Source organism: Heptranchias perlo, chromosome 23, assembly GCF_035084215.1.
Source record: "Heptranchias perlo isolate sHepPer1 chromosome 23, sHepPer1.hap1, whole genome shotgun sequence".
Classification (NCBI taxonomy): domain Eukaryota; kingdom Metazoa; phylum Chordata; class Chondrichthyes; order Hexanchiformes; family Hexanchidae; genus Heptranchias; species Heptranchias perlo.
In genome coordinates this window covers 151,506-167,675 of record NC_090347.1, presented here as the reverse complement: position 1 = coordinate 167,675, position 16,170 = coordinate 151,506, and the positions used below count along the sequence as shown (strand labels likewise).

The window sequence follows — 16,170 nt, the reverse complement described above, 5'->3', positions numbered from 1 at the left end:
ATAGTACCTTTGTACAATTCTTCACAGTACAGCACTCCCTTAATATTGAACTGGTGTCTGCCTAGTCACCATTTTGTGCAGCATCAGTTGAGATTCCGGAGTGGGCACCCACCCCATAATCTGCATGTGTAGACCAGACAAAACTTGCATAAATTGGCTGATATGTACTTTAATGTTAATTTGTGTTATAGATGTTGATTTCAACCTCCTGCAAACAGAGATACTGCAGTTTCAAAGGTTAATGGTTTTTAATTCTCCAGGATGTGGCCATACACCATGATGTGAACTGTATGAAAGGGTGTCTTGCTGTGGATTGCTCTTTTCTGTATGATGTTAGTCTATTCTAAATATTGTAATCTGCCATTTGGAAGTTGGGGCAATGAAATCCTGTCCTGTGTACAAATACGAAAGGACCTCTGATGTGAGCAGGACCTGTGTTGGTGCAAATGGGGTTTTATTCGGAATACTGACTAGAAATAAAAAAATCTTCACTTATTGCTTTGCTGCTTTAGTTTTTGCTGTTTTTCAGTAACTCACTGTTTCCTATAAGCTCAAGGTGCTCAGGAGGTCGGTGTGTATGGAGTTGTACAGTCTGTTGACCACATTGGACGGACCTGCTCAGTGAAGTGGTTCAAACCAAAGGCAAATGGAACAGAGATCGAGGCGAGTAATTTGTGAAGCATTTGTATTGAAACTCTGCATGTGTGTTTTGTTGCTCGTTCTTGGCTGTTGGATAATGATTAGCTATTAACAAAGCCCTTGAGCATGCTGGAAGTTTTAGAACTCTATTGATACTGCTAAAAGATGTTGCAGATTGAGATTGCACATATTAGTACCTTAAAACTCAGTGGAAATAAAAGCAAGAAAATAGAAAGAAACCTTATTCGGTTTGTGCTGATAATTGCTCAGTGGAACTCTGCGGTTTGAGGATGTGCAGTTCACAAGAGAAACCTGTGTAGTTCAATCCTGGAGATCCAACATTATCAACACTTGCAGTTTTGTTAATTTATTTACTTTGCACTATTGTTTTAATGTGATTCAGTGGGGTCGAATTGAAAGACGAGAAAACCCTGATCCCATTCCCTAATAAAATTGAATGCACTTCCCAAGTACAGCATGGGTTAGATACAAAGTCCCTACATTGCACCATCAAACACTCATTTACTACATTTCCCTTCTCCACTTATTCAGTTACTCTCTAAGCAGGTATATATAAAGTCGTTATCATGAAAGGCAAGATTGCAGTCTGCAAGTTGGTCATGTATTCTAAGTTGGCAGGAGTCATCTGAAGCTGTAAATTGAATTAGCAATCATACAAAGTGATAATTCCAGGGAGTTTTAATAAAGCCCCCTTGACGCTGCCCAACAATGTGCCTTAATCCAACAGAGGAGCACCCCTGCTGTCGATCACACATCAGCCCTCCTTGTGGCTGAAACTGGCAATGCAGTGGCTTTTTGTGGTGTGGATTTTGCTTGCTGGCAACTGTTTTGAGTCAGGCTAGCTATTTATATAGAATTGAGAAATCAGACAGGGATAAGTACAAACTGCTAACTGGGCTGATAAGAGGATGCTTGAGTTCCATTTGCTCAAATAAACTTTGTTTAAAATTGCAGATGCTTGGGCACGAGGAGGATATTAGTGTTTACGACATTGCTGATCATCCGGATTTCCACTTCCGCATCACCGATATCGTGATCCGCATTGGGAATGTGGAAGAAGGACGAGCTACACTGAAGGACAATGAGGTTATTTTTTTAATCCCCTATTGTCCAGTGGCAGCAATTGTTTTGACGAGACCAATTGGCAGTTTTTTTTTTAAATTGAAGTTCTTATTTTCAAAATGATGGTGACTTTAAATCCTGCTAAATAGGGAATGCACAAACTGGGTAGTTCTGTATTTGTTTATATATCTAGTGCCCCTTTTCTATTCGTATAGAAAGTATTCCTATTGTAATTAGAAAAGGAATCAGAAAAGGAGCGCTGAAGTTGACATGAACATAAGAAATAGGAGCAGGAGTAGGCCATTCGGCCCCTCGAGCCTGCTCTGCCATTCAGTCAGATCATGATTTTCAACCTCAACTCCACTTTCCCGCACTTTCTGCTGCCTTGGGCATCGCCCCAATGTGAAATCAACACTTGCGGCAGGGTATCATGATCCTGAATTTCCTGAGGCTGAGCTTGAACAAACTGCTAAAGTTGTAATCAATTAAAGTGGTCAGTGTGTTTGTAGATTAGGCTCCTGGACTGATGGTATGGTTCACAGAGCAGAGGTTTGTGCCACTTCTGTTCCTGGGCTCACTGTAGAGCTCTCACTGACCAACTGAATGCAAATCCATTCCTGCTACAGTCAATTAGGATTTTGGAATGGGTTGAAGTAAAAGTTGCTGTGCACCAAAGCACAGCTCACTGATCTAGCGAATGCTGAATGGATAGTCAACTGGCTACAAAACGGAAAACAGAGTAGGGGTTAAAGGTAGTTACTCAGACTGGCAGGAGGTGGGAAGTGGTGTTCCACAAGGATCTGTGCTGGGACCACTGTTCACCATTTGCATAAATGATTTGGACTCTGGAATCAGAAGTACAATATCAAAATTTGCGGATGACTCCAAATTGCATATAGTTAACACTGAGAAAGACTATGGCAAAATAAAAGATGTTAACAAACTTGCAGAATTGGCAAATTAACTTCAATATAGATAAAAGTGTGAGGTGGTGCATTTTGGTAGGTGGAATAAGAAGGCCGCATAATCCTTGTAATAGAGTCCAAATAGGGTTGATGTGCAAAGGGATCTTGAGGTACAGATTCACAAATCATTAAAAGTAGCGGTGCAGGTTAACAAAGCTATATAAAATGGGGTTCATTTATAGAGGAATAGAATTCAAAAGCAGAGAAGTTATGTTGAACTTGTATAGAACTTTGGTTAGACCACACCTGGAGTACTGTGCACACAGTTCTGGTCTCTATTACAAAAAGGATATAGAAACACTGGAGAAAGTGCAAAAAGATTTACGAGGATGACACCAGAACTGAGAGGGTACAACTATTAAAGACTGAATAGGTTGGTGCTCTTTTTTTTCTAGAAAAGACAAGACTGAGGGGTGACCTGATAGGCCTTTAAGGTTATGAAGGGGTTTGATAGGGTAGATGCAGAGAAGGTGTCCCCACTTGTGGGGGAGACCAGAACTAGGGGCCATAAATTTAAGATAGTCACTAATAAATCCAATAGAGAATTCAGGAGAAACTTCTTTACCCAGTGGTGAGAATGTGGAACTCGCTAACACATGGAATGGTTGTGGTGAATAGCATGGATGCATTTAAGCTAGATAAGTACATGAGGGAGAAAGGAACAGAAGGACAGCTCTGAAGTGCTAGATTGTATAAATGCAGAGATTAGACAAGCGTGTAAGAAAGGCATAGTGGTCTTAATGGGGGACTTTAACCTTCACAGATTGGGAAAAGCAGACTAGCAACTGTCAGAAAGGTAGTGAATTTCGTGAGCGTGTCCGGGATAGTTTTCTACAGCAGTATGTCCTAGAGGCAACAAGGGGGCAAGCCATACTAGATTTAGTAATGAGTAATGAACCAGATTTAGTTAATGGCTTAACTGTACGCGAACATCTATCCAATAGCGATCATAACATGGAGTTCAATGCAGTGTTTGAAAGGGAAAAAAAGTGAGTCAGCAGCTAAGATTCTAGACTTGGGTAAGGTCGACTTCAATGGGATGAGACAGAGACTGTCCACAGTAAACTGGGCAAATCTGTTAATGGGTAAAACGACTGATGATCAGTAGGAAATGTTTAAAGAAACATTAACGTGATACAGAATCGGTTTATACCCCTGAGGGGCAAGAACTCTACTTGCCAAAAAAAACAGCCATGGACAACTAAAGAGGTAAGGGACAGTATAAGACCATAAGGAAAGGGCATACAAAAATGCAAAAAATGGCACAGATCCTGGCTTATTGGAAAGGCACAGATCCTGGCTTATTGGAAAGATACAAAGATCAACAAAGGGTCACAAAACAGATAGTAAGAGCTACAAAAAGAGTATGAAAAGAAACTTGCAAGGGATATCAAAACCAATACGAAGAACTTTTATAGTTACATTAGGAAAAAGAGGGTGGTCAGGAGCAGTGTTGGCCCCTTAAAAACTGAAAGTGGTTATATTGTCATTGACAATGGGGAAATGGCGGATATGTTGAACAATTACTTTGCGTCAGTATTTACAGTAAAAGAGGATAGCATGCTGGAATCCCAAGAAAACTAATATTGAATCGGGGACAGGGACTCGATAAAATTAACATAAGTAAAGCAACAGTAATGAAGAAAATAATAGCACTAAAGAGTGACAAATCCCCAGGACCAGATGGTTTCCATCCCAGGGTTTTAAAGGAAGTAGGTGAGCACATTGCAGATGCCCTAAGTATAATCTTTCAAAGTTCTCTAGATTGGAAAATTGCACATGTCACTCTCCTTTTTAAGAAAGGAGAGGGAGGGAATTATAGACCAGTTAGCCTAACATCTATTGTGGGGAAAATGCTGGAGTCTATAATTAAGGATAGGGTGACTGAACACCTCGAATTTTCAGTTAATCAGACAGAGCCAGCATGGATTTGTGAAAGGTAAATCGTGCCTGACAAATCTGATTGAATTTTTTGAAGAGGTGACTAAAGTGGTGGACAGGGGAATGTCAATGGATGTTATTTATATGGACTTCCAGAAGGCATTTGATAAGGTCCCACATAAGAGACTGTTAGCTAAGATGGAAGCCCATGGAATCGAGGGAAAAGTACGGACTTGGTTAGGAAGTTGGCTGAGTGAAAGGCGACAGAGTAGGGATAATGGGTAGGTACTCACATTGGCAGGATGTGACTAGTGGAGTCCCGCAGGGATCTGTCTTGGGGCCTCAATTATTCACAATATTTATTAACGACTTAGATGAAGGCATAGAAAGTCTCATATCTAAGTTTGCCGATGACACAAAGATTGGTGGCATTGTAAGTAGTGTAGATGAAAACATAAAATTACAAAGGGATATTGATAGATTAGGTGAATGGGCAAAACTGTGGCAAATGGAATTCAATGTAGGCAAATGTGAGGTCATCCACTTTGGATCAATAAAGGATAGAACAGGGTACTTTCTAAATGGTAAAAAGTTAAAAACAGTGGATGTCCAAAGGGACTTAGGGGTTCAGGTACATAGATCATTGAAGTGTCATGAACAGGTGCAGAAAATAATCAATAAGGCTAATGGAATGTTGGCCTTTATATCTAGAGGACTAAAGTACAAGGGGGCAGAAGTTATGCTGCAGCTATACAAAACCCTGGTTAGACCGCACCTGGAGTACTGTGAGCAGTTCTGGGCAGCGCACCTTCGGAAGGACATATTGGCCTTGGAGGGAGCGCAGCGTAGGTTTACTAGAATGATACCAGGACTTCAAGGGTTAAGTTACGAGGAGAGATTACACAAATGGGGGTTGTATTCTCAGGAGTTTCGAAGGTTAAGGGGTGATCTGATCGAAGTTTATAAGATATTAAGGGGAACAGATAGGGTGGATAGAGAGAAACTATTTACACTGGTTGGGGATTCTCGGAGTAGGGGGTCTAAAAATTAGAGCCAGACCTTTCAGGAGTGAGATTAGAAAACATTTCAACACACAAAGGGTGGTAGAAGTTTGAAACTATTTTCCGCAAATGGCAATTGATATTAGCTCAATTGCTAAATTTAAATCTGAGATGTAGCTTTTTGACAACCAAAGGTATTAAGAGATATGGGCCAAAGGTGGGTATATGGAGTTAGATCACAGATCAGCCATGATCTTATCAAATGGTGGAGCAGGAACAAGGGGCTGAATGCCCTGCTCCTGTTCCTGTGTTCCTATGATATGCTGATAAGGTGAGATAAAGTAAGGTACGAGGAGGCTGGTGTAGTGCATAAGCACTGGCAGAGACCAGTTGGGCCGAATGGCCTGTTTCTATTCTGTAAATTCTATAAGAGGTGAGGTTAAATATGTGGGCCATTCTCCCAATGTACGTGTTCTGTTTTTTTAAAAATGGTTTAATAAAGAAGCAACGTGTTGGATGAAGGGAGTGCAGAGACTTCGATTGATCCTGAGAAGTCACTTGGAGCAGTCCACTGCCCCACCTCTGTAGCCTGCAATTTTTGGAGAAACTAGGTAGTATTTGATGTGAAAAGCAGGATTTGTACATTTGGACTGAACAATTCTCTCCTACTTTAGGAACCTTCTGTTGGTCAGGTGTCTCGAGTTGATGTTAGTGGCAAGGTTGAAGTAGTCTGGGCCGATAACTCCAAATCCAGCATACTACCTCAGGTAAGAAACTATCCAGTGCCAGTGGGATCGGTTTAGGGATGGAAGGAATATCCGTGCTCATTCGAGCTTAAGTATAGGTTATATTGACTCATTCTGCTGCCTGTTTGAGGATATAGTGGAAGGTTTTTGTTGGAGAATGGATGTTCTTGTAAGACTCCTCAAAATAATAGGGTTCACAGCATTAGAGGTAGATATTTAAAGAGCTAGGAAAGAAATCAGGATCTCAAAGGTATTACTCTCTGGATTACTCCCAGTGCCACACGCTAGTGAGTATAGAAATAGGAGGATGAATGCATGGCTGGAGAGATGGTGCAGGGAGGAGGGCTTTAGATTCCTGGAGCATTGGGACCTGTACGGGCCAGACGGGTTGCACCTCAACAGGGCTGGTACCAATATCCTTGTGGGGAGGTTTGCTAGTGCTATTGGAGAGGTTTTAAACTAGCTTGGCAGGTGGATGGGAACCTCAGCCTAGATTCAGAAGGGAGAGAAGCAGAGGTGGAAAGGGAAGACAAAAAATTAGTAAGTGAGTTTGGAAGGCAGAGGAAACAAAGGCGACAAAAGAGTTTGGCAGTGCTCAATGATATATATTTCAATGCAAGGAGTCTAGTGAATAAGGCAATTGAGCTGAGGGCACAGATACACATATAGAAGTATGATATCTTAGATATTACAGAAACATAGCTTTTTTAGCCACTACATAGCAAGCCCAACAAGAGGGGGGGCAGTTCTGGACTTCATTTTAGGGAATGAAGCTGGGTAGGTAGAAGTAGTATCAATGGGAGAGCACTTTGCTGGTCGTGATCATAATTCAGTTAGATTTAGCATAGTTATGGAAAAGGATCAAGATAGAACAGGATGAAAAGTTCTCAATTGGGGAAAGGCCAATTTTACTAAGCTGAGAAGTGATTTAGCAAAAGTGAACTGGAAACAGCTACTTGAAGATAAATTAATGTCAGAACAGTGGGAGGCATTCAAGGGGGTGATAGTGAGGGTTCAGAACAAACATGTTCCCACAAAGAAAAAGGGTGGGACTGCCAAATCTAGAGCCCCCTGGACGACGAACATACAGGATAAGATACGGCAAAAAAGGGAAGCTTATGTCAGATGTCGAGCTCAATACTGCAGAAAGCCTAGAGGAGTATAGAAAGTGTAAGGGTGAAATTAAAAAGGAAATTAGGAAAGCAAAGAGGGCATGAAAAAATACTGGCAAGTAAAATAAAGGAAAACCCAAGATGTTTTATAAATATATAAAGAGCAAGAGAATAACTAAGGAAAAAGTAGGGCCTATTAGAAACCAAAAAGGTAACCTATGTGTGGAGACGGAAGATGTGGGTACGGTTCTTAATGAATACTTTGCGTCTGTCTTCACCAAAAGAGAGGAACGTGCAGAGATTATAGTTGTGGAGGAGTGTGAAATATTGGATGGGATAAACATAGTGAGAAGAAGTATTAAGGGGTTTAGCATCTTTGAAAGTAAGTAAATCACCAGGCCTGGATGAAATGTATCCCAGGCTGTTGAGAAGCCAGGGAGGAAATAGTGGAGGTTCTGACCATCATTTTCCAATTCTCCCTGGCTACAGGCGTGGTGCCGGAGGATTGGAGGACTGCTAACATTGTACCATTGTTTTAAAAAGGGAGAAAGGGATAGACAGAGTAATTATAGGCCAGTCAGTCTAACCTCAGTGGTGGGCAAATTATTGGAATCAATTCTGAGGGACAGCATAAATTGTCATTTAGAAAGGCACGGGTTAATCAAGGACAGTCAGCATGGATTTAAGGGAAGGTCGTGTCTCACTAACTTGATTTTTTTGAGGCTGTAACAAGGAGGGTCGATGAGGGTAACACGTTAGTAGTCTACATGGATTTTAGCAAGGCTTTTGACCAGGTCCCACATGGCAGACTGGTCAAAAAAGTACAAAGCCCATGGGATCCAAGGGAAAGTGGCAAGTTGGATCCAAAATTGGCTCAATGGCAGGAAGCAAAGGGTAATGGTCGACGGGTGTTTTTGTGACTGGAAGGCTGTTTCCAGTGGGGTGCCGCAGGGCTCAGTACAAGGTCCCTTGCTTTTTGTGGTATATATTAATGAATTGGACTTGAATGTAGGGGGCATGATTAAGAAATTTGCAGATGATACAAGAATTGGCTGTGTGGTTGAAGGTGAGGAGGAAAGCTGTAGACTGCAAGAAGATATCAATGGACTGGTCAGGTGGGCAGAAAAGTGGCAAATGGAATTCAATCCAGAGAAGTGTGAGGTAATGCATTTGGGGAGGGCAAACAAGGCAAGGGAGTACACAATAAATGGGAGGATACTGAGAGGTGTAGACGGACCATAGAGTGCATGTCTACAGATCCCTGAAGGTGGCAGGACAAGTAGACAAGATGGTTAAGAAGGCATACAGGATACTTTCCTTTTATTAGCTGAGGCATAGTTATAAGACCAGGGAGTTTATGCTTGAACTGTATAAAATGCTAGTTAGGCCACAGCTTGAGTACTGTGTACAGTTCTGATCACTACATTACAGGAAAGATGTGATTGTACTAGAGAGGGTACAGAGGAGATTTGAGGTGGTTACCAGAGCTGGAAAATTTTAGCTATGGGAAAAGATTGGATAGGCTGGGGTTGTTTTCTTTGGAGGCTGAGGGGAGACTTAATTGAGGTGTATAAAATTAGGAGGGGCCTAAAAGAATGGATAGGGAGGACCTATTTCCCTTAGCAGAGGGGTCAGTGACCAGGGGGCAAAGATTTAAAATGATTGGGAGAAGTATTAGAGGGGAGCTGAGGAGAATTTTTTCACCCAGAGGGTGGTTGGGGTTTGGAACTCACTGCCTGAAAGGGTGGTGGAGGCAGAAACCCTCAACTCATTTGAAAAGTACTTAGATGTGGACTTGAAGTGCCGAAACCTACAGGGCTATGGACCAAGTGCTAGAAAGTCGGATTAAGCTGGATAGCTCTTTTTCAACTGGCACGAACACGATGGGCCGAATGGCCTCCTGTGCTGTAACTTTCTATGATTCTATAGTCACAGATTTATTAAGCCTATGTTAATTATTATTGACAATTGGTAAACATACACTTAACAATAGCACTTACGAGTTTTTAACCCAGAGAATTCATACGTTAACAGCGAAGCGGTCGGCTAATCTTCCCACAACGACTAATCATTTTTCCCCAATCCTGTTAGGTTTTAGTATTACCTAATGTTCCTTTCATGCCTCCTGTTAATGACTTCAGTTTTACATATCCTGATCAATCTGTCAATCAAATCCGTAGGATGAAATCAGTTACAGACCCATCAAAGGCAATCTAAGCCACCTATGCACGTGTTACTTTTCTATCACCCTAGGCCGCATTCCTTGCGACAGATGTCTCCTTCCAGCGTGGCCTCTGCAGACAGTTGTTTATGTATCAATACAATCGCCTTTACAAACATCTAACCACCATGAAATTGTGTCCCCGTGAAGTTGAAAGATGAGTAATTTATAAGGTGGCGTTCAGTCTACATACTCACTCGCACCTACAACCTCAAAATCTTATTACAGGGTCTGTCTGTATCAAAGGAATAATCACACTGCTAGCCAGATCAGCTCCAATTGAAGTTACTCAACACTGTTAAATTAATTTGAAGAGAAATCAATAGCAGTCCCATTTGATTAACCTTTTGCTAACAGTTTTGATAAGTGAGGGTTTTTGTGGGACTGAAATGTCAAATCATTTTAATAAGTTCACTTGAATATTGCCCCAAGTAGTGAAGTCTGTACCTGAGTTATGCATCTAGTTGGGCCTAGCTTGTATACATTGAGCTATATATCCTCAACATTTGAATCCATGTTCCTTTTGGCTTTCCTTCCAACATAACATGATAGGGTACAATCTGTGCTGCTCAGTATTTCACAGGAAAGAGTCTATTTTGGTAATTGTCTATTGAATTGGAACAGGTGCAGGGGATAGATCCTCTAACACTCGCCTAAATTATTTGGTGCTGTAGCTTCCCATTGCACAGATTCCCAAGTATTTGCTGTTTGAATGTGTTTAGATTGCACTTTGGTTGAATCTAGTGGCTGATATTTGCACAAATAATAATTGCAATGATGGAGTAATGCATTATTAATGGAGACTGGGAGGAAATTGGATGGACTCTGTCCCATCAAATAAGACATGGCTTTGAATCTAGTTCAGGCCACTGGAATCTCTAATGAGTTGGTGTGGTCTCCTGCCAAGTTCTTGGTATGTGCAGGGCCACAGCACAAAACCCCCATCATTTAATAAGGTTGCAATCTGTCTCAAAGGCCAGAAGGATTTTTGTTGAGGTGGAAAAAGATCACAGACAGGAGGTGTACTTCTGAGTTAGTAATTAAGGCATCTCATTGGGGATGCTGCACCTCACCTGTGTAGAGAGAACTTTACTCCATCTCATTTAAGCTGGGAGTAAATTACATCAGTGGTGGATGCCCAAAGTCTTCCATTACTCAGCATCACCTCACTGAAAACATATTTCCACCCTGCACATCAAAACCAAGGAGGGTAAAGAAGTTGATACCAATTACATGTGGCACGCTTGCATCCTGGAGATTTCCTCAATATTACTGTTGCTGCATTTATACTGTAGCTGCAGTACAGGTACCAGTCAGACATGTTTACACTGCCTGGCTACAATTAGAATCATAGAAAGGTTACAGCATGGAAGGAGGCCATTTGGCCCATCAAGCCCGCGCCAGCTGAGTAATCCAGCTAGTTCCACTCCCCCACCCTATCCCCGTAGCTCTGCAATTTTTTTCCTTTCAAGTACTTATCCAGTTCCCTTTTGAAGGCCACGATTGAATCTGCCTCCACCACCCCCTCAGGCAGTGCATTCCAGATCATAACCACTCGCTGTGTAAAAAAGTTTTTCCTCATGTCACCTTTGGTTCTTTTGCCAATCACCTTAAATCTACGTCCTCTGGTCCTTGACCCTTCTGCCAATGGGAACAGTTTCTCTCTATCTACTCTGTCTAGACCTTGCATGATTTTGAATACCTCTATCAATTCTCCTCACAACCTTCTCTGTTCCAAGGAGAATAACCTCAGCTTCTCCAGTCTGTCCACGTAACCAAAGTCCCTCATCCTTGGAATCATTCTAGTAAATCTCTTCTGCACCCTCTAAGGCCTTCACATCTTTCCTGAAGTGCGGTGCCCAGAATTGGACACAATACTCCAGCTGTGGCCGAACCAGTGTTTTATAAAGGTTCATCATGATTTCCATACTTTTGTGCTCTATGCCTCTATTTATAAAGCCCAGGATCCCTTATGCTTTTTTAGCCACTTTCTCAACGAGCCCTGCCACCTTCAGCGATTTGTGCACATATACCTACAGGTCTCTGTTCCTTTACCCCTTTTAGAGTTGTGCCCTCTGCCCAGGAGTGAGCGGCATGCCAGTGGAGTTAGATCCATGCACAGACTTCTCTCCCTGCAGCATAAATTGAAGTGTTGAGGGAGTGCAGACTGGGAAGTCCACATTCTGAACATTTAGATAAACTCCAGGTTGGTTTAAGATGCTATGATGGAGTTGTACTCCACATGATGCCAAACCCAAGAGGTGTGACTCAGCTTTACTGAATTGGTAACTCCTTTTCTTCCTCTTTGTATTCCCACCACCCCAAGGTAGGACTCCAGCATAGCTCATTTCTGTTGCTTTCCTTACACCTTGCAGTCATTAGAAATGCTAATGCTAGGTGTCATCGACAGCGCTATAAAGCGGCACTTACTCACCAATGCTCAGTTTGGGTTCCGCCAGGACCACTTGGCTCCAGACCTCATTACAGCCTTGGTCCAAACATGGACGAGAGCTGAATTCCAGAGGTGAGGTAAGAGTGACTGTGCTCGACATCAAGGCAGCATTTGACTGAGTGTGGCACCAAGGAGCCCTAGTAAAATTGAAGTCAATGGGATTCAGGGAAAACTCTCCAGTGGCTGGAGCCATACCTAGCACAAAGGAAGATGGTAGTGGTTGTTGGAGGCCAATCGTCTCAGCCCTATGACACTGCTGCAGGAGTTCCTCAGGGCAGTGTCCTCGGCCCAACCATCTTCAGCTGCTTCATCAATGACCTTCCCTCCATCATAGGGTCATAAATGGGGATGCTCGCTGATTGCAGTGTTCAGTTACATTCGCAACCCCTCAGATAATGAAGCAGTCCGTGTCCGCATGCAGCAAGACCTGGACAGCATCCAGGCTTGGGCTGATAAGTGGCAAGTATCATTTGTGCCAGACAAGTGCCAGGCAATGACCATCTCCAACAAGAGAGAATCTAACCACCTCCCCTCGCTATTCAATGGCATTACCATCGCCAATTCCCCCACCATCAACATCCTGGGGATCACCATTGACCAGAAACTTAACTGGACCAGCCTCATAAATACTGTGGCTACAAGAGCAGGTCAGAGGCTGGGTATTCTCTGGCGAGTGACTCACCTCCTGACTCCCCAAAGCCTTTCCACCATCTACAAGGCACAAGTCAGGAGTGTGATGGAATACTCTCCACTTGCCTGGATGAGTGCAGCTCCAACAACACTCAAGAAACTTGACACCATCCAGGGCAAAGCAGCCCACTTGATTGGCACCCCATCCACCACCCTAAACATTCACTCCCTCCACCACCGGCGCACAGTGGCTGCAGTGTGTACCATCCACAGGATGCACTGCAGCAACTCGCCAAGGCTTCTTCGACAGCACTTCCCAAACCTGCGACCTCTACCACCTAGAAGGACAAGGGCAGCAGGCACATGGGAACAACACCACCTGCACGTTCCCCTCCAAGTCACACACCATCCCGACTTGGAAATATATCGCCGTTCCTTCATCGTCACTGGGTCAAAATCCTGGAACTCCCTTCCTAACAGCACTGTGGGAGAACCTTCACCACTCTGACTGCAGCGGTTCAAGATGGCGGCTCACCACCACCTTCTCGAGGGCAATTAGGGATGAGCAATAAATGTTTCCTTGCCATCGATGCCCACATCCCATGAACGAATAATAAAAAAATAACCAGATGGGCCATCCCTTTATCTGGAGTTGAGGTTGGAATCTGAAGCAAGTGCTGAGATTGCTAGGTAATGAAATGCTGTTAGCACCCAGTTAATCAAATGTGATTTCAACAGAATTTGACCACATCCAAACAAACTATTCTGACCTTGTATAGACAAATGGTGAAGTCACTTTTGGAATGTTTTGGGCATCTTAGTCAAAAGGACATTGATGCATTGGAGAAGGGCCTGAGAAGAGCAATAAATTGATCCTTTGGATCCAAGTTATGAGGGGAGACTAATAAACTTAATTACTTTTCATTGGACAAAAGATGATTTAAAGGAGACCTGGCCCAGATCTTTTACATGTTGAAAGGCAGAGGTGTTGTAGACCTGCACAGATATTTGACTTGGACTGTGAGCTCACAGTTAATGAGCCTCTGGTGCCACTGATTTTTTTTAAAATTCCCCTTCCCAATCTGGAATGGATGTGTGGGGTACAGACTCCCAGCAAAAGCAACTGAGGTTGATTTAAATGAACTCCTTCAGCCAAGTGCTGGTTACACATCTGGTTGTAAATGGGACTGGGAATTTTTAGAGAAAGAAATAAATTGAAATGATCAAATAGAATATCACTTCTGCTGCTTGGATCAGGGAGAGGATATTCTCTGGATGGTAAGAGGCCAGAATTCAATCAGTGTTCTGGAGTTTCTATTTGATAACCTTTTAAGAACAATGGAGTGTTTCTGAAGAGCCTTCGGAGATTAGATGGAGGGGTAGATTGTACATAGTGTGTGGAAGGGCTGGGCTTGATAGGGTCAAGTGGCCTTTTCTCTTTCTATGTCATTACTCCTAACCTAAATTATGGAGCATTAGAAAGTAGTGAGCCATCTTTAAATTTGAGTAACTTCTCTCTCCTTTTTTTGATAGCATCTGTATAATGTCGAGTCTGACATTGAGGAATCTGACCTGGACTCTCTCGACGGTAGCTCTGCTGGAGCAACATCTGATGAGTGGGAAGATGAGAGTGATAGTTGGGAAACGGACGATGGTGTGACTGAGGACGAAAATGTAAAGGGCAGTGAGGCACTTGAAGTTGGAATCGAGGTAGCAGCACAATCTGAAGAAAGTAAGACTGAGGTGGAGCAGGCTGAGGCTGGAGCAGCTTCAAGTAGCACAAGTCTTGAGAAAGTTACAAAAGATGGATCTCCCAAAGGCTTCCATGAGATAAAAGAGGCCATCAAGATTTTGGAAAGTCTAAAGAATATGACCGTGGAGCAGCTGTTGACGGGTTCTGCTGCATCCCCTACAGTTGAGCCAGAAAAGCAAACCAAGGATAAGAAATTCCGAGATGATATCAAGAAACTGCAGGAAACTCTGCAGAAGACTCTGGACAATGTGGCCATAGTGGAGGAAGAGAAGATGGAGGCTGTTGTAGAAACGGAGAACAAAGAAGAAAGACTGGAGGTGCAGACCCCCGCAAAGTCCGAGTGGTCCAGTGACACACCTGTACTTTGTCAACAGAGCAGCAAACCTGGTGTGACGTTCACTAGTGCAAAAGGTGAAGTCTTCTCTGTACTTGAGTCTGTGCCTGGTAAGAAAATTCAAAATCTGTATCATAGAAGTTACAACATAGAAACAGGCCCTTCGGCCCAACATGTCCATGTCGCCCAGTTTATACCACTAAGCTAGTCCCAATTGCCTGCACTTGGCCCATATCCCTCTATACCCATCTTACCCATGTAACTGTCCAAATGCTTTTTAAAAGACAAAATTGTACCCGCCTCTACTACTGCCTCTGGCAGCTCGTTCCAGACACTCACCACCCTTTGAGTGAAAAAATTGCCCCTCTGGACCCTTTTGTATCTCTTCCCCTCTCACCTTAAATCTATGCCCCCTCGTTATAGACTCCCCTACCTTTGGGAAAAGATTTTGACTATCTACCTGATCTATGCCCCTCATTATTTTATAGACTTCTGTAAGATCACCCCTTAACCTCCTACTCTCCAGGGAAAAAAGTCCCAGTCTATCTAACCTCTCCCTATAAGTCAAACCATCAAGTCCCGGTAGCATCCTAGTAAATCTTTTCTGCACTCTTTCTAGTTTAATAATATCCTTTCTATAATAGGGTGACCAGAACTGTACACAGTACTCCAAGTGTGGCCTCACCAATGCCCTGTACAACTTCAACAAGACATCCCAACTCCTGCATTCAATGTACCTGTAGGTTTTTTGTTTTTGCCCCCATTAAAACCAGATGACAATTTGTGAAATCAAAGTCAGGGCAGTACCTTCGACTGTATCACAGCCAGAGCATCAGTTGTGCCTGCACTGGACTGCATAATTGAGGATAGCTGTTTTAAGGACTGGACCTGGGCTAGTCTTCTGGGCTGACCACCTGTCCTTGTTTCCTCAACACAACGAGGTGGGGTTCCAATTGTATTTAAGTAATAACGTGATTTGTCCTTGGAGGAGTGGCAGCGCACATTCGCTAGAACGATACTGGGGCTTAAAGCATTAAATTATGAGGATACATTGCATAAACATCGTTTGTATTCCCTTGAATATAGAAGATTAAGGGGTGATCTAATTGAGGTGTTTAAGATGATTAAAGGATGTGATTGGGTAGATAAAGAAAAACTATTTCCTCTGGTGGGAGAGTCCAGAATGAAGAGCCATAATAAAATTAGAGCCAGGCCGTTTGGGATGAAGTCAGGAAGCATTTTTTCACAGTAGTGGAAATCTGGACTTCTCTCTCCCAAAAAGTGGATGCGGGGGGGTCAATTGGAGCTTTCAAGGCTGAGATTGATAGATTTTTGTTGGGTTAAGGTATCAAG

At 42.9% G+C, this 16,170-nt stretch overlaps 1 protein-coding gene across 2 annotated transcripts in view; it reads left to right on the top strand.

Moving 5' to 3' along the window:
* LOC137340984 ((E3-independent) E2 ubiquitin-conjugating enzyme UBE2O) overlaps nucleotides 1-16,170 on the top strand; it is a 107,431-nt gene that overhangs the window by 78,217 nt on the left and 13,044 nt on the right. For both annotated transcript variants that reach the window (XM_068003779.1, XM_068003778.1), the window contains exons 11-14: nucleotides 551-663; nucleotides 1,615-1,746; nucleotides 6,244-6,336; nucleotides 14,264-14,927. In XM_068003779.1, coding sequence (XP_067859880.1) covers nucleotides 551-663; nucleotides 1,615-1,746; nucleotides 6,244-6,336; nucleotides 14,264-14,927 — 1,002 coding nt within the window. The remainder of the gene's footprint in view (nucleotides 1-550; nucleotides 664-1,614; nucleotides 1,747-6,243; nucleotides 6,337-14,263; nucleotides 14,928-16,170) is intronic.